Source organism: Tarenaya hassleriana, unplaced genomic scaffold (assembly GCF_000463585.1).
Source record: "Tarenaya hassleriana unplaced genomic scaffold, ASM46358v1 Cleome4, whole genome shotgun sequence".
Classification (NCBI taxonomy): Eukaryota; Viridiplantae; Streptophyta; class Magnoliopsida; order Brassicales; family Cleomaceae; genus Tarenaya; species Tarenaya hassleriana.
Window position 1 is genome coordinate 1271527 of NW_010966881.1, and position 27444 is coordinate 1298970.

At 40.9% G+C, this 27444-nt stretch overlaps 7 protein-coding genes and 3 long non-coding RNA genes across 12 annotated transcripts; 5 read left to right on the top strand and 5 right to left on the bottom strand.

The window, feature by feature from the left end:
• The first annotated feature begins 4881 nt into the window (after nucleotides 1–4881).
• Nucleotides 4882–5736, top strand: LOC104823344 (protein LURP-one-related 8). The gene is made up of 2 exons (XM_010554887.2): nucleotides 4882–5192; nucleotides 5283–5736. The coding sequence occupies exons 1-2, from the start codon at nucleotides 4971–4973 to the stop codon at nucleotides 5637–5639; spliced, it is 579 nt and encodes a 192-aa protein (XP_010553189.1). The 5' UTR covers nucleotides 4882–4970; the 3' UTR covers nucleotides 5640–5736.
• Nucleotides 5640–7463, bottom strand: LOC104823343. Its single transcript, XR_773329.2, has 2 exons — nucleotides 6969–7463; nucleotides 5640–6810 (listed from the first exon to the last, which is right to left on the bottom strand). It is a non-coding gene; the product is annotated as an uncharacterized LOC104823343 (long non-coding RNA).
• Nucleotides 7464–8213: 750 nt separating this feature from the next.
• LOC104823346 (KH domain-containing protein At2g38610) lies at nucleotides 8214–11071 on the top strand. Its single transcript, XM_010554888.1, has 7 exons — nucleotides 8214–8431; nucleotides 8520–8611; nucleotides 9122–9273; nucleotides 9532–9648; nucleotides 9740–9856; nucleotides 10533–10676; nucleotides 10778–11071. The coding sequence occupies exons 1-7, from the start codon at nucleotides 8349–8351 to the stop codon at nucleotides 10910–10912; spliced, it is 840 nt and encodes a 279-aa protein (XP_010553190.1). The 5' UTR covers nucleotides 8214–8348; the 3' UTR covers nucleotides 10913–11071.
• On the top strand, nucleotides 10152–10469 carry LOC104823345. Its single transcript, XR_773330.1, has 2 exons — nucleotides 10152–10242; nucleotides 10352–10469. It is a non-coding gene; the product is annotated as an uncharacterized LOC104823345 (long non-coding RNA).
• Nucleotides 11072–11732: 661 nt separating the features above from the next.
• On the bottom strand, nucleotides 11733–13354 carry LOC104823348 (acid phosphatase 1). The gene is made up of 4 exons (XM_010554890.2): nucleotides 13275–13354; nucleotides 12594–12964; nucleotides 12196–12408; nucleotides 11733–12091 (listed from the first exon to the last, which is right to left on the bottom strand). The coding sequence occupies exons 2-4, from the start codon at nucleotides 12947–12949 to the stop codon at nucleotides 11914–11916; spliced, it is 747 nt and encodes a 248-aa protein (XP_010553192.1). The 5' UTR covers nucleotides 12950–12964; nucleotides 13275–13354; the 3' UTR covers nucleotides 11733–11913.
• Nucleotides 13355–15500: 2146 nt separating this feature from the next.
• On the top strand, nucleotides 15501–16183 carry LOC104823347. Its single transcript, XR_002024574.1, has 2 exons — nucleotides 15501–15593; nucleotides 15708–16183. It is a non-coding gene; the product is annotated as an uncharacterized LOC104823347 (long non-coding RNA).
• A 60-nt stretch (nucleotides 16184–16243) lies between these two features.
• Nucleotides 16244–18178, bottom strand: LOC104823349 (transcription elongation factor TFIIS-like). The gene is made up of 2 exons (XM_010554891.2): nucleotides 17896–18178; nucleotides 16244–17430 (listed from the first exon to the last, which is right to left on the bottom strand). The coding sequence occupies exons 1-2, from the start codon at nucleotides 18058–18060 to the stop codon at nucleotides 16516–16518; spliced, it is 1080 nt and encodes a 359-aa protein (XP_010553193.1). The 5' UTR covers nucleotides 18061–18178; the 3' UTR covers nucleotides 16244–16515.
• Nucleotides 18179–19386: 1208 nt separating this feature from the next.
• LOC104823351 lies at nucleotides 19387–20173 on the bottom strand. The gene has a single exon (XM_010554892.1). The coding sequence runs from the start codon at nucleotides 20130–20132 to the stop codon at nucleotides 19458–19460; it is 675 nt and encodes a 224-aa protein (XP_010553194.1). The 5' UTR covers nucleotides 20133–20173; the 3' UTR covers nucleotides 19387–19457.
• Nucleotides 20174–21392: 1219 nt separating this feature from the next.
• LOC104823352 (transmembrane protein 87B-like) lies at nucleotides 21393–24662 on the top strand. Its single transcript, XM_010554893.2, has 5 exons — nucleotides 21393–21714; nucleotides 22311–23244; nucleotides 23590–23685; nucleotides 23770–23906; nucleotides 24322–24662. Exons 1-5 carry the CDS (start codon nucleotides 21491–21493, stop codon nucleotides 24437–24439), a joined length of 1509 nt encoding a protein of 502 aa, XP_010553195.1. The 5' UTR covers nucleotides 21393–21490; the 3' UTR covers nucleotides 24440–24662.
• An 82-nt stretch (nucleotides 24663–24744) lies between these two features.
• On the bottom strand, nucleotides 24745–27396 carry LOC104823353 (protein FATTY ACID EXPORT 3, chloroplastic-like). Of its 3 annotated transcripts, XM_010554896.2 has the most exons (7): nucleotides 26925–27390; nucleotides 26387–26491; nucleotides 26101–26314; nucleotides 25844–26011; nucleotides 25489–25538; nucleotides 25366–25403; nucleotides 24745–25171 (listed from the first exon to the last, which is right to left on the bottom strand). In XM_010554896.2, the coding sequence occupies exons 1-7, from the start codon at nucleotides 27177–27179 to the stop codon at nucleotides 25087–25089; spliced, it is 915 nt and encodes a 304-aa protein (XP_010553198.1). In that variant the 5' UTR covers nucleotides 27180–27390; the 3' UTR covers nucleotides 24745–25086. The 3 variants fall into 3 exon arrangements, with proteins under 3 accessions (XP_010553198.1, XP_010553196.1, XP_019059308.1); XM_010554894.2 differs by having other exon boundaries at nucleotides 26101–26491; nucleotides 26925–27386; XM_019203763.1 differs by lacking the exon at nucleotides 24745–25171 and having other exon boundaries at nucleotides 25381–25403; nucleotides 25489–25561; nucleotides 26101–26491; nucleotides 26925–27396.
• Between the last annotated feature and the right edge of the window lie 48 nt (nucleotides 27397–27444).

Here is a 27444-nt window from a genome sequence, read left to right on the forward strand (position 1 = left end):
AATTGCATGAATTTAAACATAGACTAGTCGGATCATCGTAATATGTGTGGTAAAACGTACCTTCAAATGCAGAATCGGAGAGTCGGAGACGAAGAAAGAGCGTGCAAAGAAGAACGCCTCTACTGGTATCCACACGTCGGGTCAGTATGCTAGTACCCTCAGGATTCGTCAGTTTAGGCTATATGAGACATCTGATGTCAATTTATAGAAATCTCAAAGTAAATGAAGAGTCAAGTTCATTTAATAGGTTTTAGAATATAAAGAGACATATTTATCTTCATTAAATAAGTTTGTAGGAATCTTATTTAATGAATGTATTACGTCATACAAAATGAATTTCGTATTCTGAAAATGTATCACATATACCAAGACTAATCTCGTAAATATAAACCGATAAAATAACTGAGTAATAAATAGGCTCGAGAAAATATACCCGAGCCTATAACCGACATATATCAAATATATAAATCCGTTATAACCCTACGTGTGTAACCCGGTAGACCTCGTTTAACGTGGCCGTAACGATAAAATCTTATTTAACCATACACGTTGATAGTGGCATTTAGCACATATCAATTACACACGTTAAACCGAGTTATCACCTCGATTGTGCCTACAATATCATCGAACTAATGTCCCTTTGTCTGGCGATATATAACAGTCGAACGTAAGGCATGGTGTCAATCAACCTTAACCAATTCGACCGCTTTTTCATCCGTTAATCACATGTTAATATAGATGTCTAACATTTATGGCTTGGCCAAACACGTTACAACATGATTAACCACTGAGTGGCCAGCGATATCTATCCTATAATCAGGAGAGATATTCCCATCTTGATTCGCTACGATCCACCACATAATCCGTTGCGCATCTGAGCATAACCTTTATAACCACCGTGTTAAGGCGAAGTTTTACTATGTCAAGACACGAAACTAATTACGGAGAATACCAATAACTATCTCAGGTCAAAGGACAAAAGTGACATATTATAATGATGTCGATTTTGATTCATGACTATGAACCAACCATCATGTACGGGTCAGCCAGTCACACGTTCCAAATGTGTAACTGTGACTGTAGCACGTATCCAATACGTCATGCATACACATCACACTAGTCTTTCTTTATTATCGCTCTCACGATAATAACTGACTAAGACATATAGTATTATTCAAAATAATACACGGATAATGTTTATTATTAATAAACATGTAAATATAATAATAAACGAATAATCATATTATTCCATAAATATTTTATTACAAATATACATCTGTTCGTTTAGAGCATAACTACAACAATATATGCACCGAAAAGGCATGTATCTATGGATATGTTTATTAGAAAAGATGTGACGGATGAGTGTATCTTTTCCTTTGATATCCATCCGTTCTCTATTCAAGAGAACTCTCCGAAAGGGCTAAGTGATCGAAAAAATATAGACGCTACCAAATTGTTGATAAAACATTTCGCCGTGGTATTGTGTTTGTGGTCTCTAATAATCAGATTCTTGACCAATGACAGAAGACAAACGAAGAACGAATACGTGATTCCAACCGAAATTTACAATCAATCTAAACGGATTCGCTTTTGGATCTCGAATTCCAGGTTTTCTTACACATATAAATCAAATATAATTCTTTTAATGGATAGACGCATAGAAAAAGGAAAATGGATGGTTGCTATATAGTTAGTTCAAAACCAAGAAGACCTAGATTTTAGAGGATTATTCAATAATATCATATGTTAAATTCAGATTTTGTTATATATATAGATATATATTATGATCCTAAATCTTGAATTGTTGTATCCAATAATAATTTTTAAAAACTAACTATCCAATAATATTCTTTTTGCAAATTCACTCTACATAATGGATACTTTACTACATTCACCTGTTTTTCTTTTGTTTTTTAATGTCATAATTTACCTTTTTTTTTCAAGCGAAAAGGATAAAAGAAATCATTTGTCTGATTTGGTTAAGTACTACTTAGGTCTCAGGCTAAGTTTCTCTCGCACCAAGCCGCAAAGACCAGCATTGAAGCATGTCTATGAACCAAGCACCAAATATTGTAACTCAATTTCAATTTTCTCCAAATCTTTCTCCAAATATATATTTTTTTTTGTGGGAACAAGTTTTCCTCGTAAAAGAACACTATATAGGAAGATATTATTATTAGAATATTATCATTGATATGATTATGATTTACCCTAAATATTATGCCTAGAACATTCTATTGTATTTTGCTATATATTATGATGTATTCTTCCCATTATCAATAGTAGAAAAATATTTTCTCTATTATGGTATCAGAGTTTCGATTTTTGCTCTAATTTTTTTTCTTCTCATCAATAATGTTGGTCGAATCCGAAAGCGACGATGAAGATGACAACGATATACTAAATCCAATAGTATCATCGCCTTGAGTATCGTTTTAAATTTATTTTGCTCTTTCTTTTCTTCTATTTTTTTCCTTGACGGCGGTGTTCATCACTGTCAACCCTAACCGATGTGCTACTCTTTTATTTTCTCTGACAACGTTCGTCTATCGATGTTAACCTTAGGTTCAAAAAGATTACGTAATATTTAGATTTGATTTTATTTCTATATTTTCTATATTTATATTGATTAAATAAGATACGTTGTGATTCTATTTTCTACCTATAAATATTGTAATTCTCTATATTGAATAATGAGAAATCTATTGATTCTCTATCTATTTCTCTATTATGGTATCACAGTTTCGGTTTTTGTTCTAATTTTTTTCTTATCAACAATGTTCGTTGAATTCGAAAACGACGATGAAGATAACGATGATATACTAACTCCAATAGTATCATCACATTGACTATCGTCTTGCATTCATTTTTTTTTCTTTTAGTTTTTTTTTCCGACGGCGGTATTTATCACTGTAACCCTAGCCGACGTGCTACTCTTTTTTTTTTCTCTGACGAAGTTCGTTTATCGATGTCAACCCTAGCCATTGTGAGCTCTTTAAACATGGCTTTTAGCCTCTTTCGATTGGAAAATTCCGATCGTCGATCTACGTATTTGTGTCACTTATTTTTATTCTATCATCTTGTCTCACTGCTAGACTATCACGCATTATGCGTCGCGCTTTTGCGCCTATTTTTTTTTCTTTTCTCCGGCCTAGCCGCTATATACACCGCAGTTTTTTGCGCTGCCGACTTCATTGTCGTGCAACCCAATTCATGCATACGCGTCGCACTTTCGTGCCACATCAGCCTCTGAGAATACAACTCTCAAACTCTTCAAACGTTATCAAGCAACACAGACTCAAGTCTGAACTACACCACCACATGGAAGATGATTCGTTTAATACGATCACAATTTCAGTTTTCAGTTTTTATGTAACAAGATTGAATTCATCATAGATGATTCATCATGAGGGGGCATATAGGAAGATATTATTATTAGAATATTATCATTGATATGATTATGATTTACCCTAGATGTTATATCTAGAACATTCTATTGTATTTTGCTATATATATTATGATGTATTCTTCCCATTATCAATAATAGAAAAACATTTTCTCTATTATATTAACGTCGAAACACAATTCCATAATAGTAAACTATAATTCCTCGGTATGAGCATGGTTTGTCAAGAGAAAAACGTGACTGCCCATGGAGTCAGGGTGCTGGGAATCTGTCCAGAGCTGGGATATTGTCCAATCAGCAATTTCCTCCGACATTTATTTATTTATGTTAAGAGTAACTGTGAGAATAGGAACGCAGCCAGAGCGAGTGGCAACTAGGGTGGCAATTTCAGTTATTAACCGAATAATCTAACTAAACTGAGCTGAATAAAATATAACCGTATCCGAATCGAATCCGACATCAAAATCCGAATAAACAGAAATCGAACCGAATAAAAAAAATAACGAAAAAAACTGACAATATCTTTGAAAAAATAAATGTTTTACCGAAACCGAACTAAATCGAACTAAAACTTATATAAAAATCGAATAGTTATAATTTTTTTACAGTCGAAATAACGGAATCAAACTCGAATAATGACAACTGTGGCAACCACTTTTTATGGGAACAAAAACAAATGACGCATGACCGCAAATCACTCAGAAAACAAGTCAAAGTCAGTGGAACGACCCCTGCTGGCCAATCGAATATTATACGAAAATATCAGCCGTATTATAACATTTTGAATCTCAAAGCTCCACCGCTCGTCGCTCCTCAGCCACACACTTTAAAGCTAAGATTATTTATTAAATTACAATTCTGTATAATGGGGGGTCCCTCGTTATCATATTCCAAGCAAATATTGGAGCACAACTCGTCTTCTTTCCCATCCTTTGTACCAGATTATTATTATTATTTTGACAGTGTTTTATATGTTGGTCTTTATCCGGTTCTTTGATACCTATACACGCAAAGCACACTGTATCGCTCAAAAATCATAGATGGGGCTGTTTCTATCCAGTAATAAAAACGAATATTTATATATTGGCTGGCTACCCTAATTTAAACGAAAACGGATGGGGTGCGCATTGTTTCAGCATCCATTGTACACTGAAACAAGATACGATGTGGTTAAGGATCAAACTGGACTTCCATCAAGTTTGAATCTTTTTTTGCAAATCGTGCAAGTGAAATTGCCAAGCAAGGTTCCCGGGGGAGTGGAAGAAATAAAAAATATCAAATAAGATATTTGATAAATAAAGCCATTCGATAAATAAAAGCAGAAACATTTGACCGACGGAGTCATAGAATAATGGGTGGAAAGGGACATGCATTAGGATGGTGGCGCATTGTGATTTGGAGCTTTGTGCAACCAAAAGGGCCGAAGATGAGATGAGAGCACTTGAGCATCTGATTCCTCTCTCTCTCTCTCTCTCTCTCTCTGGTATATAAATAAGCACCCGGGTTTGGTCATATACATTCACAGATAAACAATCTCGAGAGAAAGAAGAAGGCGATCGAGATGACAAAGGTTCACCCAAACAACGCTTGCACGAGCTTTGATGAAAGAGCATCCGTTTTGACAGTGTGGAAGAAGTCGCTGCTCTTCAATTGCGAGGGCTTCACAGTCTATGACGGCAAAGGAAACCTCGTCTTCAGGGTCGACAACTACATGAACGGACACAAGCATAAGATTGTCCTCATGAACGCCTCCGGCGAACCCCTCCTCACCATCCGCCGCAAGGTACCTCTATCTTTCTTTTTTCAACCCTCTTTTGATGTTTTGTACCCACGAATTAAGCTAATACTGACCACCATATCTATCTGTCTGTAGAAGTTAAGCCTGCTGGGAGATTGCTGGTTGGTATACGACGGAGAAACAGAGAGAGACCCAAGATTTTGTGCGAGAAAGCACGTCAGCATCATGCCCAAGAACAGCAAGAGCTTGGCGTACGTGATGAGCACAAAGAAGACGACGTTGTACGAGATAGAGGGGTCATACAGCCAAAGAAGCTGCAGAATATTGGATGAAAAGAGGAAGAGGAAGGCCGGGGAGATGAAGAGGAAAGAAAGGGTTGGAGGAGTGGGGTTTGGACCTGACGTATTTACGCTGGTAGTAGAGCCCGACATGGATACTAGCGTCGCCATGGCACTCGTCATCCTCCTCGACCAGATGTTTGGGTCCCATTAATTCTTTACACAACAATACCTGACCCTTTTTGTAAATAAGTTGCTACATGTAAGGTGCCTTTATATATATATATATATATATATGAACATGTTATACACAGAGACATGTTTTTTGTTCACCACCGCCGACCATGGATTCCCTCAGAGGGCCGGTGGTGGAGGAGGGTGCTTACGGCAATGCATTGTCAACACCACAACGCGCATCTCTTTATATCGGCCCCACAAGTGAAATGTGGTGCTTCTTCTATGTCTGTCTGAAATATGATTCAGTGCAAAGCTCGTAGACATGTGGGGCTGATGCCTCTTGGAAATGGACAAAGCTTTTTAAAAAGTACTGTGGGAACGAAGACGAGATTACACCTCTTGCAGGCACTTCCATTAATATTCCTCTGTTGGTTGGATGAAAACGAAATCAGTTAAAGGTTGCTTCTCCTTCTGCAGCAACTTGAGAGGGGAGCCAGCGTCTCTGTGTCCCTGTTGAGACTTACCGTCTCCTTTTATCCATCTGCCTTGGGGTATGAAACGATCATATCCTTATCAATCGTTATGCAAATATTATTCGTGTTACACTCTGGATGCCATGGAAGATGAAAATTCCACACAGAAACACTCCTCAGTCAAAGAAGCTGCAGGGAATACGTCAGCACCTTCCCATTAACATCATCAAACTCCATGAAACCTGGAATGATTCAGACTCAAACAGAGCAAACCCAGCGTCAGGTTGAGCCCTCAGCATATGCCTAGCAGTTGAGAAATGGACACCGAGGAGTGAGTAAGTCTGGGTGGCAGCTCAAAAGGTAACCAAATAGGAGGTAGGAGCGGAGACAGACTCAATCCCAGTGGATCTGCATTTCAAAGAGCTGAAATTGTCTGAAGCATAAACTGAAACTGTGGTGAGAGAATCATTTTTCTTGTCGTAGAACGAGCTGCGGATGACTTCATCAGGCCTTTTGTTGATCTTTGCAATTAGTAAGACAGGCCATCGAAACGCAGAGAATTAAAAGGGAAAATGGGTAGGGGTGAGGCGAAGCACCCTTGCTGAACGCTGTGCAAACACCAGAACGGGTAAGAGCAAAGACAGAGTCACGCGCGGCCACTATCTCGATAACCCTACTTCTTTTTATCAAAAAGGGTAAACGGTGCCCCTTGGGATCCTGTGCGTCATATTGCTCCTGATGCAAAAATCGGCAAGGGATTGAAAAATTAAGCAGCACTGAATTGCGAGCCAACACAGAGTGAGGAGCTTGATTGCTAGGTTTGCACACACAGAGAATCCTAGGAATTAGGGCATGTAGAGGGAAGAAATCAATGGGGAAGGGAGAGGGCGTACGACGAGGCGCATGTTGCGGAGCCTCTCCTGGGCGGTGCTAATGGAGAAAGCTCGGTCCTTACGGGAGGAGATTTCACGGCGTCGAAGGAAGCACTTGCTGGATATCGTGTTCTCTCGTAAGAAGAGCCTCTAATGGCGAATTCTCATTCTCATCGATCGGCCTCCCCAATGGCCTCCGTCGCGGAGACATCGGGCTCTTATGGAGACCTCCGAGATGGGAGAGGTGAAGATGGAGAGGTGCCTCCGGCTTAAACAGATGCATACAGTACACCTATCTATATATATAGTCTGAAAAATAGAGGACATATATATATATATATATATATATATACAGACATGCTTGCGTATATTTCAAATTTTGGATGGAGATCGAGTGGAAGGCCCTCATACAAAACTCAAAGCCCAACACTAATGCGGGCTTCCATCGCAATATAATTATTATAACTACAATTTGCTGTGTACAGAAAAAGACAATTGTTTTAAAGAATAAAACTGTGGCCGTACAGCTATGCCTGAGCTGGCATTTCTCATCATTTTTCACCTGCCATCACATAATTATGATTTTCTATTTTTATTGCATCGACTTATTATTGTTATACAATTTTTTTGCCTTCTATTAAATCATTGCAATTTTGGTTCCTTAAAACAATTGTTTTACACCGTCTAATAATATTATATATCTTGTATAAATGGAGCTGACACGTATTGCATCCCCCGTAGCCTACGTAGGGTGTACGTAGTCACGTACACATCCAAAAATTATCGTCCATCGTCTGCTTATTTTATTTATTTATTTATTTTTCAAACTCTGTAACAGGTGATGATCCCTTTTGTCGCCTAACATTTAGCTCTCCCTGATTTCTCTAAATCTCCCCTCTCGCTGTATTTTTATTTCATTAAAAAACTTTATGTTTTTGAAACATTTAACATTTTTATGTTCATTAATTTTTCAAACATTTAAATTTTAAATGATAATTTTACAGTATTTAAATATTTCTTTCACTCCATAATTTTTTACGTATTCAAGAAATACAATATCTAAAATATATTAATATTTTTTAATATAAAAATTATTGATTTATTTTTTATGGTATAACTTAGGAGATTCTTTTAAAAATTAGTATTTCCAAGGATAAACAAGTAAATAAAAGTGGGAACTTTTTTTTTGTAAGAGATAAAAAAAAATGACAAAAACAAAAAAGAAAAAATATAAAAAAGTCTGTCATGTTTGCTGCAGAAATCACATTTGGTGTTCGTCCTTTTTGGTTTGGGTCTCTCTCGATGCATCCCTGCCTCCTCCTCTTCTATTTTTCATCTGCAACTCCATCGCCAACCCCTTTTTCCTGAAAGCTTCGTTTTTGTTGAGGAGAGAGAAAAACCATGTCTGGTTTGTACAATAACTCTAACTTCTCTCCTGCTAGAGCTGCTTCTCCTCAGATTAGAAGTACTCCGGATGTCGACAGGTATTCACAATTCTTCCCTCAGATTTCGTTTCTCTGCCTTTTCCTGGGTATCGATCTGTTACCCGTGCTGTTTCGTCTTCTTCTTCAGTACTCAATACTTGTCGGAGCTTCTCACCGAACATCAAAAGCTTACTCCCTTCACGCAGATTCTCCCAATATGCAGTCGACTGTTGAATCAAGGTTAAATTTTTCACTCTTCGGATCTCGTTTTTTCTTTTTCTTTGTGGGTTTGCTTGCGGTCTCCTCATCGGGTTTCTCTCCGTTCACGCCCTTCACATTCCCCGAAATGTATAGGATTAGTATTTCGGTTATCTGATGATGTTCGACACTCTTTTGAACGCTTCCTGATCATTCTTCTGGTGTTCAACTTTCGTCGCCAGTGTGTCTGCAAAGCTGTCGAATGGCTTTATCTAGCTAGCCCCAGTGTAAGAACAAGTTAATGGTCAATCATCGATCTTTCCTTGATCGAGTTGTTTAGTCTTTGCAGGTCCACGACTTCAGCGAAAAAACCTAGCTTTTAGTCTTAGGGGCTTGTTTCTGGTTCATTATGATGTTTGGCCTTTGCAGGAAAAGGAATTCAGCATTAGATGCTTCAAAACTAGTCTTAAACGGCATGTGCTTGTTTGTAGTTACTTAGGCATTCATGGATAGCCATTCATATATGATACTGCTGCTCAAATTGGTGTGCAGAGATATTTCGGGCTTCTGGAATGATGAGCAACCATGGAATTGGCGAAATCGATAGACTCCGACACAGAAGTCCCAGTCCCATGGCATCCTCTAATCTTATGTCTAATGTCCCTAACACTGGATTAGGTGGCTGGACTGGCCTTTCTCAGGAGGTATTTTCTTTTGTTATGCAGTTGCATCATGTAGGTTAAATCTCCGCTTCCTTGATGGGTTAAGCTGTTTCCCCATGCAACATGATGGAGATCATTAGGTCGAGGCTTCAGTCTTGGACAATTCTTCTAGTTTGTTTATACGGCAGAAGAACTAGAATGTGGCTAGTGCTCATGATTCTTGAGTTCATCTGTTCTGTTGACCATTTCGATTTTATGATGATGATCATACACTAAATTGGTTTCATGAGTCTCTGACAGAGACTTAACCGAATTCCTGGCATGGCAATGGACTGGCAAGGTGCACCGGCAAGCCCTAGTTCTTACACCGTGAAAAGGATATTGCGTCTGGAGATTCCAGTAAATTCCTACCCAAATGTGAGCTTATACGTATCAACCATGTTTAATTACATGTCCAAGGCAGTGACAATAACCCCATATATCCTTGCACTCACTTCTTGTATATCAGTTCAATTTTGTGGGAAGGCTTCTTGGCCCTAGAGGCAACTCATTGAAACGCGTAGAAGCGACAACGGGCTGCCGCGTGTACATCAGAGGGAAAGGATCGATTAAGGATCCAGAGAAGGTGAGACCCATCTCATGATTTGGATTGAGACTTGCACATATCTCACATGCTGGCAATTCTTTAGGAAGAGAAGCTGAGGGGAAGACCAGGATACGAGCACCTGAACGATCAGCTTCACATCTTGATAGAGGCAGATCTTCCAGCCAATATAGTGGAAATACGGCTGGAGCAGGAGAAGAACTAGAATGTGGCTAGTGCTCATGATTCTTGAGTTCATCTGTTCTGTTGACCATTTCGATTTTATGATGATGATCATACACTAAATTGGTTTCATGAGTCTCTGACAGAGACTTAACCGAATTCCTGGCATGGCAATGGACTGGCAAGGTGCACCGGCAAGCCCTAGTTCTTACACCGTGAAAAGGATATTGCGTCTGGAGATTCCAGTAAATTCCTACCCAAATGTGAGCTTATACGTATCAACCATGTTTAATTACATGTCCAAGGCAGTGACAATAACCCCATATATCCTTGCACTCACTTCTTGTATATCAGTTCAATTTTGTGGGAAGGCTTCTTGGCCCTAGAGGCAACTCATTGAAACGCGTAGAAGCGACAACGGGCTGCCGCGTGTACATCAGAGGGAAAGGATCGATTAAGGATCCAGAGAAGGTGAGACCCATCTCATGATTTGGATTGAGACTTGCACATATCTCACATGCTGGCAATTCTTTAGGAAGAGAAGCTGAGGGGAAGACCAGGATACGAGCACCTGAACGATCAGCTTCACATCTTGATAGAGGCAGATCTTCCAGCCAATATAGTGGAAATACGGCTGCAGCAGGCTCAGGAGATCATTGAAGAGCTGCTGAAGCCAGTGGTAGAGTACATCTTAATATATCATATATATGTATATATATATTTTCCTTCACTTGATTAGAAATGCATATGAATAAAAATGCTGTGGGGTTTGGGATGAAGGAGGAGTCTGAAGATTACATAAAGAGGCAGCAGCTGAGGGAGCTGGCGATGCTGAGAGAAGAGAGTCCCGGTCCAAGCTCTGGCAGCCTTTCTCCTTTCAACTCCAGCTTTAAACGTCCCAAAACGGTACGCTGATTCCCACAACCAGCCATTGTGTCCTTATTTTTTTATTCTTTCTCTTTGCGAGACATCATCATCATAAAGAAAAATATACCAAAAAAAAGGTGAGTGGTTGAAATTTTTGTTGTAAACTAAAAAAAAAAGATATATGGTGATTGGATTGATTCATGTGGAGGAGGAGTTCCGTAGGTCTCGGAGTTGAGACACCACTTGTGAAATGAATGTCTCATCTCCGGTTGCTCCCTCACCAAAGTAGCGCCACTTGGGAAAACTTGTTCATTCTCTCTGCCGCAAATTCCCCCATCCGACCATCCACCACTGATAGGCACCCTTCCCGATCGCACCGCCGCAGGTAGAGCCTCACGCTGAAGCTCATCATCTCCTCACCTCTCCATGCACTGCGTGGCATTCACTAGTCTACACATTAGCACCGCAACAAAAATGGGGAGTTTCTGTTTTACCCGAAAGCCGATCTCCCACGTTTCCGTTAGGCTACACCAGCATCTGTTATCAAAAGCCCATATAAACTGAAACCAGCTTTCTCCGGCGTTCTATTTATCGGAATAATGAATGTCCATGGTTAACTACCGATTTAGAAAATGTAGTTATATATTCCTTGAATTGAGCAGTATAGGGAATGAAATATGAGAAACTAGGGCTCTTCAGCCGGTCAAGCGACTTTTCAGAAGAGAGAATGACCGGAGGAATAACCAAGATGGGGCAGAAGGCTCCAACACAAATTGAACAGGCTACTTGATAATTGCATCAACATGTTCTTTTGGATAGGAGGGAGAGTAGTGATAAGCAGCACCAGAGTCCGATGACTTCAAAGATGGAATGCAACGTAGCTGCATTGACACGTTTTGATTTCGGGAACATGAAACATGGACCTTGAAGCGAAACAAGTGCTACCCTTTGGGCATATTCAATGGGCCTAAACCCATATTTCGGTTTCTGGTTCTTTTTTCCGTTTGCAGACATTGTAGGATTTTGTGCATCTCTTGCTTTTGCGTGTGTTAGGGAACGAAGTACATAGGATTAGGGATCTTAAAGGTTCGGTTCCCCGAAGATTCTCCTTGTAAGTCACTCCACTGGTCTCCTACATTCCCCCATATCCTGTACCCTTCTTCCGTCAGCTGCTTCCTGATCGCCGCCTTGTAGGTGATTGCGCTTTTCCCTCTGTTCTCCTGATTCCTGCAATATCGATCTATCATTCTTTGATGGTCGCGTGCTTGGATTCTTTTTATATTCTTTGTCCTATTATGCGCAAGGTGATTCTAGGAAACCCTGGTTTTTACCTCATAATCAACCTCTCATAACCCGCGAATCCCTGATTACGCAAGTTATCTAGTGTAGCCTGGCCAAGGGTCTCTCCATCTCTGCCTGTTATGAGGAACACTTTGAAGCCTGTTGCGGTCAGCTTACTGAACAATCCAAGCACTGGCTGGATCGCTGGACACCCTCCCTTCATCGCCCACGTCCTAAAACCCATTGGATCATAAGGCTCGCACCTACAAGTTGTAGAAGCAGCAAATTACGGTACCAGACCAGATCACTTTCCAGCATTTCTGCTTTTTCAGGTCACTTCTGGTGGTGTTAATCGAATTACGTGAAACTTTGTTCAATCATCACGTGGTGTGTTTGTTTTATTACAGCAATCAAGGAGTTATATGAGCAGAGGGGCTGGTGTGCGTACCCATATCGTCTCAGCCGATAGTAAAAGATGTTTGAGATACATGTGTCATCAACATCCAAGATCCATGCGTCCATGCCATCACCAGAGAGAACAATCTCATCCACATAGCTCTTCATCTGCTCCACTATCAACTCGACGTCTCTCTCATACTGTCCTCCAAGCATGTATATCTCAATGTGGCGCAGACACTGAGTGGGGGCTGTGCGCCATGGACGCACATTGTTAGCTTCTACTGCTAGTCTCCAGCTTAAGCAATAGCTGGTGTTGAAGTCAATGTAGTAGGGCCTTCTGCTGATTCCCTTGGCGGAGAATGCTACTAAGATGATCAGCAGCATCTCCCTCGCATGTTGCCCCATGTTTGTGCTTCTACCCTGAAGGTTTATCCAAAGAGAGGACCGTATATTATGGAGTTTGAGAGATGCATCCGTGATGTTTATAGAGAAGTTGCACCTGTGGTGAATATATAGTCAAGAGTGCCCAACCCAAAGTTACTTGGTGGTTGTCAACCCCTGAATATTAAATATTTTTCACCGAATTACGTGCAGGGTCAACAAGAACGTGACTAAGAAACTATAGATGTTACAAGGAGAAGCTGTAGACAAACTACGGCAGATGCTGAATGTGACAATAGCAGAAACCTGAACAGCACTAGTTGGACATAAAAGGGGAGGAGATGCATACCGATCAGATGCTCTGCCCAATAAGCGATGGAAATGGAAAAGCTTTGGCAATAAGGGGAATATGGAGGAGTTTAGCAGTCGCATAAATGAAGCAGTGCAGCCCACAAGTTACTGCCAATTGGGTATATAAAGAGAAACCTTAAAAAGGTGTTGGAAAGGGAAGCTCTTGTTAACTCAGTTGGCAGAATATGCGTGGATGATGAGCAGAAAGGGTGGCACTCTGGCCCACTACTCGACCAATTCAAAACCTTTTGATTAAAGTAGAAAATAATGCTGCAAATGGGAGCAACTACTGCTTATGTTTGGTCTGATTAGCCAAACACGAAATGATTAAGATTATGCCTGGAATCTGAGGAAGATTTGATTTGGATACTGGCTGAAAGCTTAATCAGGCTTGCGCACAGACGTAAGCTTGGGAATTAAAACAGAAACTATGAGATATACTAGTTTGAAACATGGCTGTACATTAGTAGAAAGAGGATGGACTTAAGAATGGGGTTGGAGTCATAGGCCATGAACCTTAACCAAAGTGGAGAGGCATCTGTCAGAAATACATACACTCACACTCTCGTCCCCCATTTTCCTTTGCTTTTTTTTTTTTTTTTAACAGAGCTCTCTAGTCCGAAAGAGTTAACACGGGATCGAAATGAGTGGGGAAGAAGAATTCATGTGGCCGATTCCAAATGAACTTGGGAATGAAGCGATCTTGTTGTACAGAGCTATCTGGCAATCCCAGTTTTTGGATCAGCATTACACAGCCTGCTACTCTTCGACTATGTTCAATTAAGGCATGTGCTCTATTCTGCTCCCAAACATATTATCATTATTTACATGTTTATACATACATGCACAATTGCATCTCTCATTAGTATGGGATGACCCATACAGTGCACCCACCAATCAACACATACTATAAAACTAGTTGGTGCTCCACAGTGTTATGTTTGTATGAACTGCACTTGTGTATTTTAGATATTGGGATTGCCCCTGCCTAGGAGAAACTTGTTAAAAAGGGGCAAATCCTGTTAATGATGCGGTCGGGTCGTTTAGGATTTGGCCACTAACACTTACTTCTCCTCTTTGCCCTCCACCACCGCCTCTCTTAGGGTTTCATATGAAGCTTTGTTCCTGATGTGTTAGGTTTAGCCATAGTTTTTTTTTTTAAAACAGAAGTTGAGCCAGAGGAGATTTTTTTATATAGACATAAAATGTGGATCGCACACGTATAAAGCTTGTAAGAGTTACAAGTCAAACTCCACCTGGATAAAAAAATCATAAACCAAATATTATCCCCACTAATTAACTAATTCTAAACGTCCCATCACGCTCACGGTCTCTTCACACTCCCTCCTATTCATCCCACTCCTCTAACTTTCCCTCTTTCTTTGTCCAGCCTTATACTTCCCAGTTGGCTTTTCTAATTATAATCATGTAGTAAGCACTAGAGGAAAGCAAACTCAACGGTAGACAAATAGCTTGACTTGGCCCAAATAACAGAAACTTATCATATTACTGGTAAAGGGTATTAGACAGATAGAAGCTGGTTGACTCACTTGGACATATACATGAAAAACAGAGAAATTGGTGTGGTTGATAGGTGTGAGATGCTCGTTGAAGAATATTCAGAGTTTTCAAAGGACTAAGATATTTATATTGAGTATTGAGTCAGTGGGGTCTGAGGTCGCGGATTCAAAGCCATCTCTCTAGATGGAGATACGAACTGGGTTGGTCCTTTGGGCTTTTATTGAGACAGAACGAATGGGTATCTTGGTGGTCATTTTTTTCTTCTATTTCCACTATGTGTTGATGGGATGTTAAATATGGTTGCGTTGCATTTGCATTGGAATCTAGAGGTTTCTATGTATATGTCACCATGACAGCTTTCTGAGAGAATAAGGGCAAAGAAGGTGGGAGGGTCTGTGGAACTTTAAGGTTCAACATAGAAGCCAAATTCATTGGACTGTAATACTAATAATTTAGGCAAAGAATGTCTATATGTGTCTGTCTGTGTATAGGTGCACAGAGAGAGAGAGAGGTTGTCTGTGGTTTGTTTTACAAATTGATGGGTGACAGTAGAAAAATGGAACGAAGCACATGATTGAAAATCCTCGATTCATTTCTAATATTACTTTTTATGTTTTCCAGATGTAAATCCTGGAAACGGTAAACGAAGCGGGTAAAAAAAAATCTAGAGATGGAGAAGCCGTAGAAAATTGGATAATGATGCTGCACAAGTTGCCAGTATGGTTGGATTGTAAGAATGACGAGGACCTATTGGAGATTGGGCCTTCATTCATTCTAATATTCTAATATAAACTTGGTCGACTCCTCTTTTCCTTGTCATTGTCCTACAAAATACCCGAATATGTATGATATCCAGTCGATGATAGATATCTGAAATCCCCTCATCGAGCCCTTTTGATCCTTTGGGCAGGGCTTGGATCAGGTCTACCAAGCGGCGCGTGCAGAAGAGGTCAGAACCTTCCACACATAGTCGAAACCGCCGCTGCAGAGTGGTCATCCCAGGAAACTTCCCCATCAGATGTTTCCCCATCTGTCACCATTTCCGGCTAAGGAACTCAACAATACCCTCCAAGCAGCAATAGCACAAGAATCCTCACATGCGGTCATAGTGGCCTTGAGATCATGCTGTGGTGTCGGAGGAGCGAAGGGAAGCAGACAAGAGGCGTACCCGTCTGTCCGAATCCAGGCCGATATATTAGTTGGGACGGAGTTGACTTGACACAGAAAGCTTATAGGCATATTTGTACAACTAACTACACAAGTTTTCTCTTGAGTAGAGTAGGATCGAGTCTACCGTCTATCCAATTGTGTTTCTTTGCCTTCATGTAATGAAATTTAGCGGTCAATTATATCAAATATCTCTGCAGGAAAATTTCACAAACCCAACAGACTATCTTGCTCGTTCAAAACAGATTGATTGTGGCAGTAAAATACAAATCTTCAATATCACCAAGGAAAATTAACATTTGTATATGTAACCTACATACAGTATTTTCAACGGTAGATTATGTTGTACAATGTATGCTGCAAGATCCATTTGTTTTCATATAATTAAAGAAATTATTATAAAGAAGGAAGACATAACACACAAAGAACCACTTGGAAGGGCAAAACACATGGACCAAACTGAAAAGCTACTCTCTAAATTACCAAATGATCCTACACCGAAACTTTAGTAACAGTTTCTGGTTAACTGTCCTGGCAAAGACCATCTGGCATCAGCAGAACTTCCAGTGGTTGTTGCAGTTAACACATGTTACGTAAGTCGTCATCGGCTCATCCGCACTCCTCGTCTGCATCTGATAGTACGTGCATTTGCGCTGTCCGCATCTCCCGCACTTAAACTGATCGGTCGTGGCCTCTGGTGCACCCCCTCTCTCGCAATCAAACAGCGCTTTCTCTTTGATCTGGCTGATCTCTTGTTTCCTCTGGTTGCTCGCCATTTCTTCAGCCGTCATCATGATTAGCCTTTCTGGTGTCACCTCCCCCATTAGTACCTTCCTCCTCAAGTCTGGGTTGTTACGGTCCCTCATGTTGAATATTATAGACCTGTACTTTAGTTTCTGATCACCTGTCGATCCTCCCATCTTCTCAAACATCACAGTCTCCACAGACACAGCAACCCGGATTGGATCGCATCCGTTTACTCTTCCTCTCATGTCCTCATCAGCTTCACCTGCCACCTTGGACAATGCCTCTACTAGGATTTCCCGAATTTTGTCCCTCGCAGGATCATTGCTTTTTACCATTGACGTCAGTTTTGGCAGAGCACTTTGGGCTGCCGGGCTTCTTGTACTCAACGGCTTCTTCACAGTGACGGCTTTATCATCCGATTCCTTTCTCTCTAGCTTCATTCTCTTGGACGAATCACCCCTCTCTAGTTTCTCAACTTTTACAGTCTGGGAATTAGACAACTTCTCAACCTTCTTCATCCTATCTACCTTCTCCTCCTTGACGATCTCAACCTTTGCGCCCTCACGTTTCAGAGAAGACTTACCTTCCCTGCTCCCATTTTTCTTAGCCTTTGCCGTCTCTTCAATGACGATTTTCTTCCATATCTCAAGCAACTCGTTAGCAAAAAGTTTGATTCTCTCAGCGGGATGTTTTGCAAGAGATCTGAGCTTCTTCCCTACCTAGAAGCATGGATGGAAGAATACTTTGTCTCAGGCAAAATTAAAATAATGAGCATGTAACAAGATAGAGATACAATTGAACCAATGGAAGGAAATCCTGTGAAAAACCAAAGGGACGGAATCTTTCAATCGCACAACCATGACAAGCTTGAAAAGAAACCTCTGGAGCGGAAGAGGATCTCATGGGAATCCTCTTTCCATAGCAATAGCATACCCTTATTGCGATCTTGTTCCGACGATTTCAAGTAGCCACTTACAAAGCCCTAAACAAATTTCCTCCGTTGGCTTTTTTCAGGAACGAATTTCAGACGAAAGCAACATCCCTAGACCTAATCGGAATGGAGCGACTCGGAGAAGTAGTGAATGCGAGGGGATTAAGCAATGAAACCCCAATTCATCCAATCAAACAACATGCAACAATGTCGTTTGACCCAAATCTAATAGCAGACGATGACGAAAAGTCACCTGAGTGGCGACGAGCATGTCGTACGTGACGGGGAATTTCTTGAGTTGTTTCAGGGCATCCAAACAACGAGAAACCTCGGGGCCAGTAGAGGAGACACCATCGACCGCCGCCCAATCGGCTGCCTTCTTCGCCGCCTCGAATAAATCAATCAATTCGCTCTCCATTGTTTTGAGCCGATTTCCAGACAGATCCGAGACGAATTCAACAATGGACGGAGAAGAGTCAGAAGAACGGCGGAGTCTGCAGAGGAGAGAGAATCCCTTGGAGAGGTGTGTTTAGAGTTGAAGAGTTGCGTGGTCAAAATTCATCGGTCTCGGGGGAGAGCGAATCGACGGTTGTGATGTGATGACGTGGCGATTTTCTTTGGGCTCACTTTTGGGCTTTATTTTCCTCACATTTTATTTCATCATATTGGGTTTGGCCTCCCTTTTATCCATCTTATAATCTATTTACTTGGCAAACGTTTCGGGTTTCGGTTTGGTATTCAAGCGGTTTGGTTCAGAAATAATATTTTTCGGTTTTATAAAAAGTGTATCAAATTAGAACCGAATATTAAACGGTTTAATTCGGTTCGGTTTTAGTATCGGTTCAGTTCGGGACGGTACCATTTAGGGGTGGGCATTTCAGGATTCGCTTCGCAATTTTAACGGTTTGGTTCGGGAACGATTTATTCGGTATTATAAAATTTGTACCAAATTAGTACCGTATATTATTCGGTTCGATTCGGTTCGGTATTATGACGGTTTGGGACGGTATGATACTAATAAATAAGTACCAAATAAGAACCGAAATAAAAACGGTTTGGGACGGTTCATGACATATTTATAATTCATATAATATAAAAGTAAAGAGATTCAACATAATAATTTTATTCAACAAAATAAAAGTTTTGAACTTGAAAACTTGGAAAAAATTCAACATTAATGTCAATGCATTACGCAAAACAAACTCTTAATATTAGTAAATATCATAATTAACTATTAATATTCAATATTTTTTAATTAAAAAATAAAAAATACTGAAATACCGTTCGGTATTTTCCGAACTGAACCGAACTGTTCATGAACCGTTCAGTATTTCAAATTTCGTACTGTTAGGTATTTTTATATAATACTGAATCGAACCGAAACTAAATTAATCGGTTCGGTACGGTTCAGGACCAGATTTTCGAACCGAATTGCCCACCCCTAGGACCATTATATGAATACCAAATAAGTATCAAACTATAATATTTACACAGTGGAATATTTGAATTTTGGTTCGGTATTCACACAGTTCGGTTCGGTATCCATACGATTCGATTCGGGAACGGTTCATTCGGTTCCATAAAAAGTGTACCAAATTAGAACTAAACGTTATTCGGTTCGGTTCGGTTTTGGGACACATCGGGTCGGTACTAAATTTCCGAACCGAAGTGCCCCACTTCTAATATATTATGATCGGTCCATGTATATAAAATTTTAAACTTTCTGATAAAGTCACCAAATATATATAAAAGAAGAAGAAGGAGGACTCATATTGAACATTATCAAGTACCAAATATATATAAACATCATTGGAACTAGGAGAGGGGAGGGAAATCAAAGTGATAGAGAAGGAAGACGAGGGTTAAGGAGGAGGCGGCGACAGGGAGAGGACCAAACAGCCAAAGCAGAAGAGGAATGCCAATGCACATAACTCTGCTTCCCAGAGTGGACATGAGAAACCCTCTCTCCATCACCATCCTCGCATTCTCCATGTCCATGTCCATGTCCATGTCCATGTCCATGTCCATGGCATTTATGAGGAAAATGGCATCGACCAAATAGCCAACACCCATCGAGCTGCAGAAGAAGCTCGCCCCCATTACCACCGCCGCCGCTCCGTACTTTACCACGAATATCGTATCTTTGTGGGACCCAGACAAGACCTGGCTGCCGAAGAGGTGGCTCCCCATGAACGAGTTGTTGGTTGCTGCCGCCAGAGAGAGGTAGACGAGTATCGCTATGGTGGCTGTGAGGATTGCCACCATTTTCGTGTTCCTCAGGCTCTGAACCGCCAGCATCCCCGTCTTGCCGTCTCCCTGTTTGATGTCGCGGAGCCAAGAGGAGCGTTGGAGAGAATGGATGCCGAGGGAAGTGCGAGAAGGGTTTTTTCTGAAGGAGTGCCAAAGGAAGACATGATATCCCACCGCCAAGAACACGCTCATCGGCACCACCACCGTGTCTATGTACTCTATCCCTCCCATTCTCACCATGCATATGATTTCTTTTCTTTTTCTTTTAAATGTAAACGCATGCACGTATACTATATATATATATATATATATATATAAGGTGGTGGAGTGGACAATGGTTTCATCGTCAGACAAAACATGAATTGAGTGGAGAGACCTGCCTTTTTTAGACACACCCTGAAACGGTAGTGGATTCCTCCTCCACTCTCTTCATTTATTTATTTTATTTTGGAATTGCATTTCAGAGTGTCAACAACCATGGCCCTTTCCTTTCCTTTGCGTTGTATCTTTATTATTATTATAATAATAAAGGGAATCCCTAGCTCTGTTGGTTGAGAGCTCACTTCCCCAAACGAGGGCGTGAGTTCAATACTCAGAATATAGAGATTCCCTTTTCATCTGCCGGTTTCGGCCGATTTACACCCACGTGTGTGTTGCAGACTCGCATGCGTGGGTCGGGATTAGTCTGGATTCTTGGGTCTAGGAAACCCGACTTACCAAAAATAATAATAATAATAATAAAAATCAATCTTGGAAACTATTTGTGTATAAATATATTATTAAATGAACCGATTCATTACAATACAAAGTTTTGCAAAGTTAGGGTTAGGTGAGTTGGTGGGAGGTTCACTAGCCTTCATCATCCATTGTTTTGTTTGTCATTACCCTTTTCGGGACCTAATTGTTGTTAACCAGTTGGTTCTATCCACATCGAATTTATTTATTTATATTAAATTACATTTAAATATTATAGTTACCACTACATTCTTATTCTCTCTGTTTAATTCTCCATTCCGATGCCCATCTCGGCAGTATACCGATCTCATATTATATATCTATATAAGATCATGCACTTCCACTCTGGTTTGTGACGGAAGAAGCAGAGGAACCCGTCATCATGTGATAAGCTTTTCAAATCAAAAGAGAAATTTTGGGGATCAAGTAACAAAAAACAAATAACATCTAATGGCAATTTTAATTTTGTTTTTACACCCATTTTTTAATCAAATGCATCAACCTAGTTACTGTTTTTGAACACTAAAATGGGTTTAATACGCACTCGTCCCACTGGGTAAATTAATGATTTTTTTTTTTAATTCAGTGACTGATTTTTTTTTATAAAAAAATGATAGTGTTCTTTGCTCTGTGTACGAAAACTACAGATCGTTGCAGCTCGTTAATGCGAAACGACGCGTATGTTAAGTACCAAATTGGGCCTAAGTCTATCCAGAACGGGTCGGATGAACTCACAACGTTCTAATAACACGGCCCTGTTTCTTGTTTTTGGTCGCTGTCCTTGCCCCCCTCTCTCTCTCTTCTCTCTCTCTCTCTCTCTCTCTCTCTCTCTCTCGTTGAGACAGGAATAAGAGCTAACAGACATGGAAGACGATCGTTCGTTAGGGTTTTGGGCGATCGCCTTGTTGTTCGTAGGAAGCTTGATTACCGTCACAGATGGTTCAATTCACGAATACAATAACGAAGGCTTCACCAAACGCTCCAACGCTCGTTTCTTCCATGGCGGTAGCGAAGGTCTCTACGCTTCTAAGTTTCTCGTTTTCAATGCATCTTCTGATAAACCTCTCAAGGGAAAATCCTTCATCAGGTCACTTCCTCTCCTTCCGATGTTCTTTTCCCCTTTCCGATTGTCTAGTCTCCGTTCAGTCGTTTTTTGTGCAGAGAGGAACTTCGTAGGATGTATGCCCTGTGACTTTAGCATGTCCAAACTCTCATGTTGTACTTCTTTATCTTTTGTTTTCGGCTACTGGGAGAATTTAGGCATGTTGTACGGTTGGATCATAGGACGTACAGTGTCGAAACTGATCCGATTTTTGTACTGTGATTTGCGCATTTGGAGTAGCATTACTGGAAATTCTATTTGGTAACTAGCTTCATGCCAAGTTGTCGGGCTTGGAAGATGAATTTGTAGTTTTTTTTTTCAAAATTATAATGCTGGATACTGCAGAGATGCTGGCGTCGCATCCTTCCCTATGTTGCTGTGTCATCCTTATTCTCGATCAATTTAGGACTTCCATAATTCTAGCATCTCTGAGGAATCTTGTAATTGACATGGTCAGAATTGCATAGTGTGAGCCCTGAATTTCTTTGCTCGCCTATGTGTCATTCTGAGAGGAGTTATGCACTTGAAGGAGACGGTTCTGTCAGAGCACCATATTGTCTGATGTTGTTCTTTCTTTTTAGGTTTGATGACGTCACTTTTGTGAGGACAAAGGAATCTGCTAGCAAGCAGAACAGAATGCAGGCTACTGCTGGTTTGGTAGAAGCAATTGTACTTGAGGTGAAGGACCGGGACAGAATCGGAGGCTCCTTTCTCAAAACTGATGCAATATGTTGCACGCCGGAGCTTGCTGATGCTAGATCCTGCACTTTGGGTGAGGTTATTATCAAGAGAGATCCCGACGAACCTGAGTGGCCGAAACGGATCAAGACCTTCTTTCGAGGAAATAAGGATGAAATTAAAATGTCTCCTGAGGCTGTGGTTATTAATAAGACTGGGATGTACTACCTCTACTTTGTTACCTGTGACCCTGAACTGGAAGGCACTATAATCAGAGGAAGAACAATTTGGAAGAACCCAGATGGATATTTACCTGGAAAGATGGCTCCCTTGATGAAATTTTTTGGCTTCATGTCCTTCGCTTACCTTTTGCTTGGCGTGGTCTGGTTTTTACGGTTTGTTCAGTTTTGGAAGGATATAATTCAGTTGCACTACCATGTCACCCTTGTTATTGCCCTTGGCATGTGCGAGATGGCAGTCCGATACTTTGAATACTCTAATTTCAACTCCACGGGGACCAGGCCAATGGATGTGACTCTGTGGGCAGTGACGTTTTCCTCTGTGAAGAAGACACTGTCCCGGCTTCTTCTTCTGGTTGTCTCTATGGGCTATGGGGTAGTGAAGCCTACTCTTGGTGGCATAACCTCCAGGGTGTTTCTTCTTGGTTTTGTTTATTTTATTGCAACAGAGGCTCTGGAGCTTGTCGAACATCTTGGAAACATCAACGACTTCTCTGGAAAAACAATGATATTTTTGGTGCTTCCTGTGGCATTGTTGGACGCTTGCTTTATTCTGTGGATTTTCTCATCCTTGTCAAAAACTCTCGAGAAACTTCAGGTGACAACTCCATGCACTCCTTTCTAACTTGACTATCAATCATCAGTAAAGTTTCTTTAATATATTTTGAGTAGTACTTAAATCACAATCCCTTGTATACATATTTCGTGGTTTTTTGCATCAGAGCCATGTGATGTTGTGTAGGTTCTTTTTTTTTTTTTTTTGCGACAGATAAGAGCCTAATAATACATAACATGGCCAAAATCTTCCATTATAACGTACACATAGAATGGATGGACCACTAAAAACGAGTTTGTGGGAAGGGGGAACCCATACATGATCAATATATGATCCTAACAGTTACTTTCTCATAGTTGCTCGGTTGTCCATTTTTTTTAATTGCAGATTAAGAGGAACATGGCTAAGCTAGATCTCTATAGGAACTTCACAAATGCGCTTGCAGTTTCCGTGCTGCTCTCCATTGCTTGGATTGGTTTTGAGGTGACAACTTGCTTGTAAAATTGGGACTCTGGGAATTATAAAGGCGTGTAACTGAACTGTATTCTTCTCTTTTATCTTAACCAGCTATACTTCAACGCCACTGATCCTCTAAGCGAGCTCTGGAGAATAGCATGGATAATTCCAGCGTTCTGGAATGTACTTGCTTACGCTCTGCTGGTAGTCATATGTGTCCTCTGGGCTCCATCTGCTAACCCTACCAGGTACTATTATCGATTTCTCTTACCCTTTATTGATTTTGTACAATACAAGTCGCTATTTGTAGCTGGTTTACCTTTTTTAACTGTCAAACTAATAACAATATTTAGGATAAACTAGGAGATGATCCAGCAACTGCGGTAGTTTAGTTCTATAATCTCCACAGGCCCAAATAATGTTTAGCGTTTGCATTTTGGATAATCTACTGAATATACATATCGCATTCCTAAAAAAAAAAACCTGAATCCAAAGGAATGAAAAAAGGTACAAGACTACGCTAGGTAGGTGCGCCTAGGAGCCTAATGATATAGACTTCTGAAACTGTAGCCTTGTAACTGCGGACAATGTCAGTGTCATATGGAAAATCTGCCATGGGATGGAGGTATTTCAGTCAACTGATGTTTCACCCCTGCACTTCAGGTACGCGTACATGGCAGAGACAGAGGATGAGTTTGAGGAGGAAGGTGTCTCGTTAAAGACGGCAGGTGGTGATGTCGAGAGGAATGAACTTCTCCACGGAAGAGGAGACAGACGTTGAATTCCAGGTGGTGGAAATGAAATGCTTGTAAAAAAAAAAAAAATCCGCGCCCGACGGCCCGAGGGTTTTTTGTGTAAATTGCGGCACCCCGGTCTAAGTATTTTTTTTTTATGTAAAAGCCATTTTGGCAGCTGGGTCGAAGTAAGTGTTCTAGTTTCTGTATTTCTGTATGCTCTTGGGCTTACACTTTGAACACTTGTCTTAACCTTACCACTTTGTCCTCTACTTCGCCCATTTGTTGGTGAAAACGCAAATGTCTTGAACGTTAAGGAACCAAAATGGTTTAAGTTCAGCACCGGAATTCATTAAGACAAAAAACATGAAACTTGATCCTATGCATATGAATCCTCTAATCCTAACCTTAACCTAGAAGGAAATCTTAAAAAAAAAAAAGATATTCAAGGGAACATTTAGAGATCGCTGCACGGAACACAGTGAAATTTGGTAGCGTACGACAGGACAACGAGGGGAGGAGATAACAACAATCAAAGCAATGCTCCCAACGCACATCAAAAGATGCGATCTTGTGAAGTCACTTCATTATTATTACCTGAGTGAGTCACTTAACACGCTTCTTGAACTTTTTCTTCACTTTGTAACTGTCGCCGTCTCCGACAATTCCATTACCCACCTCTGGAAGGATGTCATCAGTTTTCTGCTCTGCCTTCTAAGTTTGTTCCTTTACCCTTGTTGTTTGCAATCTTGTATACGAGAAACGCTAATACACCACCGCTGCACAAACACACCTCAGTTGATTTCACATCGTGCTTACTGTCCTATTCAAGGGCCTAGCCAAAGAGATGCATGCAGCTTGTCCTTTCCACATGGACCCATCTAAATCTCGGGCTCTCTCCACAAACACAGGAATCAAGGAGTTGTCCACGAGAAATATGTTTTAGTATAATGATGATGCAAGTGAATGTTACCTAATAAGGGTAGTCACAGGGCCCAGGAACCCACATCTCTGCAAAATGAGAGAGAAAACAAAGGAACCTCGTAAATAATGTAGATGCACCCTTGAAAAATAGAATGGGATCATGAGCGCTTACCCGAGATAACAGCAACTGCAACTCTCTCAAAAATATGATTGTCGTTATACCTGTTGTTCACAGGACAAGATAACTATAGAGTGTGAGGTGGGGGATACCTTAAGACAACCAAAACCAACATATCCAACCCATAAAAGTGCCAATATGCTGAAAACTCTTAAATAAATCACATTGGGGGAACTCAGTGGCCATATAACATGCAAGTGAGTCAATCCATTCGATGCGATCCCTAAGGCCACACGAAAAATGATGTTATTTGATTGCAATTTGAGTAGTTGAAGTAAAACAGGAGCTCTTGAACCTGTGGCTTTTTTTTTTGCTACATGAAGAGTCAGTAAACCCATGACTTACTCACCTGCCTGTCCTTTTAAGAACTTCGTAGATGATTCTCCTTTCTTCTGAGACTTTAGACTTGCTAGGCTTAATGCAAAAATAGCTCCACCGAGAATGACTCCAAACCTAATTGCGGCAATGCTGCCAGTTACCATAAAGGAAAGAAAGCCCCCCACAAACAGAAGCAGACCTGCAAAATTAGAAGAAATTCATCAATCCTTCCTAAATTAACATGCAATGGAAGTAACAAGATGCGATTGCGTTATATCACATGCTTACCATAAGGTACTCCAATGTGAAAGTCATCTACTCGAGAAACATCTTTGAGATCGTCAACAGAGGCAAAAGCTTCAATGACCTCTTTCACTTCTGCAGGTGAATCTTCTGCTGCTTTCAAAATGTATTCTTTGCCATCTTCACCAATCTCTTTTGCTAGTGCACCCAAATCTTGTTTCGCCTTTTCTGCTTGAATTCTGAGCTGCTCGGAGGTTTCCTTCAAGACAACCATGGCTTTCTGAGAGTTAACCTTGTAGGCTTCCAGCGACACGCTTTGCATTTTCAATACCTGCTCTTTGAAAGAAGCAAAAGCTTGTTTCCACGCTTCCTGGGATACCTCATCTTCTGCATCAATGTCACTCTTCTCCTTCTCCACTTCAATCTCCGAATGCTTCTGTTAGTTCAACAGCGTTTAAGGGTAAGAACCGTCAGAGACTGTAGTTTTTCTTCGTGATCAGCAATGGGTTTACTCAAAATGAAAAATCTACAACAAATTCCAGTCAAAACCAATCCATACATCTCAAATGACGACTTGAACACAAAAAATGCATCTTTCGCTGGCTGACAACACTACAGCCTAATCATCAGAAACTTTTTCGTCAATTCGAGAAAAACATGAGAACGAGAAAAATTATCAGAACTCGCTCTTCAGAAACACATTCCAAACTTCTTTAAACCTTTTTTAATGCAAATGTGAACCATATTGGCAGTACAAAAGGTAGTGCGACAAAGGATTTACAATATCAGGCATATGACTAGCAGAAAACTACAACATAACTGGGAAAAAAATGGGAGAATGAAAGGTTTTGGCGCAAACCACGACTCACCGAGTCCTCGTGAGAGGCAGCGAAAGCAACGAAGGATCGATTCAGCGAGGCCTCTTCAGAATATGGATAGCAAAAGCTGAATCCAGGAACTGCCGAAGGGACGAGGGCTCGAGCCAACTTCGGGACTCTGAAACGACATCGATTAAGAGGCAGATGGAGGGGCAGAGACGATGAAGCATAGAGCGTGACAGGCGGAGTAGGAAGAGCTCTGTTCAGAGAACTAGGGTTAAGGTTGCTGAGGGACATCAACTCCATTGAAAACGACACCGCAAGCGACGGAGAGAACTCGGCGGCGTGATGAGAGATTGGGCTTTAGGGATTCAGTTGCCAGGGGGAAAGAAGAAGCATAGCATCAACTGACAACTACGGAGGAAGGAAATGGAATTCTTGCTGGGGGAGGGGAGGAGGGCAGTGGGAGAAAGCAAACGACGTCGCGTGAAGAGTGGGCCCCACTGAATGGATGGAGTTTTGGCACGGTGTGCGCCGCTCACACTGCTTTGCATGCACCCCCCCCCCCCCC

Excerpts from the sequence above, each read along its gene's own strand:
- LOC104823344 (XM_010554887.2), top strand. The coding sequence starts at position 4,971 with ATGACAAAGGTTCACCCAAACAACGCTTGCACGAGCTTTGATGAAAGA. Across the intron at positions 5,193-5,282 it reads TCCTCACCATCCGCCGCAAG|AAGTTAAGCCTGCTGGGAGA; the intron begins GTACCTCTATCT and ends ATCTGTCTGTAG.
- LOC104823346 (XM_010554888.1), top strand. The coding sequence starts at position 8,349 with ATGTCTGGTTTGTACAATAACTCTAACTTCTCTCCTGCTAGAGCTGCT. Across the intron at positions 8,432-8,519 it reads AGTACTCCGGATGTCGACAG|TACTCAATACTTGTCGGAGC; the intron begins GTATTCACAATT and ends CTTCTTCTTCAG. Across the intron at positions 9,274-9,531 it reads GGACTGGCCTTTCTCAGGAG|AGACTTAACCGAATTCCTGG; the intron begins GTATTTTCTTTT and ends AGTCTCTGACAG.
- LOC104823348 (XM_010554890.2), bottom strand. The coding sequence starts at position 12,949 with ATGGGGCAACATGCGAGGGAGATGCTGCTGATCATCTTAGTAGCATTC. Across the intron at positions 12,409-12,593 it reads TATCGGCTGAGACGATATGG|GTGCGAGCCTTATGATCCAA; the intron begins GTACGCACACCA and ends TACAACTTGTAG. Across the intron at positions 12,092-12,195 it reads TATGAGAGGTTGATTATGAG|GAATCAGGAGAACAGAGGGA; the intron begins GTAAAAACCAGG and ends TCGATATTGCAG.
- LOC104823349 (XM_010554891.2), bottom strand. The coding sequence starts at position 18,060 with ATGGAGAGCGAATTGATTGATTTATTCGAGGCGGCGAAGAAGGCAGCC. Across the intron at positions 17,431-17,895 it reads ACATGCTCGTCGCCACTCAG|GTAGGGAAGAAGCTCAGATC; the intron begins GTGACTTTTCGT and ends CCATGCTTCTAG.
- LOC104823351 (XM_010554892.1), bottom strand. The coding sequence starts at position 20,132 with ATGGTGAGAATGGGAGGGATAGAGTACATAGACACGGTGGTGGTGCCG.
- LOC104823352 (XM_010554893.2), top strand. The coding sequence starts at position 21,491 with ATGGAAGACGATCGTTCGTTAGGGTTTTGGGCGATCGCCTTGTTGTTC. Across the intron at positions 23,686-23,769 it reads TTGCTTGGATTGGTTTTGAG|CTATACTTCAACGCCACTGA; the intron begins GTGACAACTTGC and ends TATCTTAACCAG. Across the intron at positions 23,907-24,321 it reads CCATCTGCTAACCCTACCAG|GTACGCGTACATGGCAGAGA; the intron begins GTACTATTATCG and ends CCTGCACTTCAG.
- LOC104823353 (XM_010554894.2), bottom strand. The coding sequence starts at position 27,179 with ATGGAGTTGATGTCCCTCAGCAACCTTAACCCTAGTTCTCTGAACAGA. Across the intron at positions 26,492-26,924 it reads CTGCCTCTCACGAGGACTCG|AAGCATTCGGAGATTGAAGT; the intron begins GTGAGTCGTGGT and ends TTGAACTAACAG. Across the intron at positions 25,404-25,488 it reads TGCAGTTGCTGTTATCTCGG|AGATGTGGGTTCCTGGGCCC; the intron begins GTAAGCGCTCAT and ends CTCATTTTGCAG.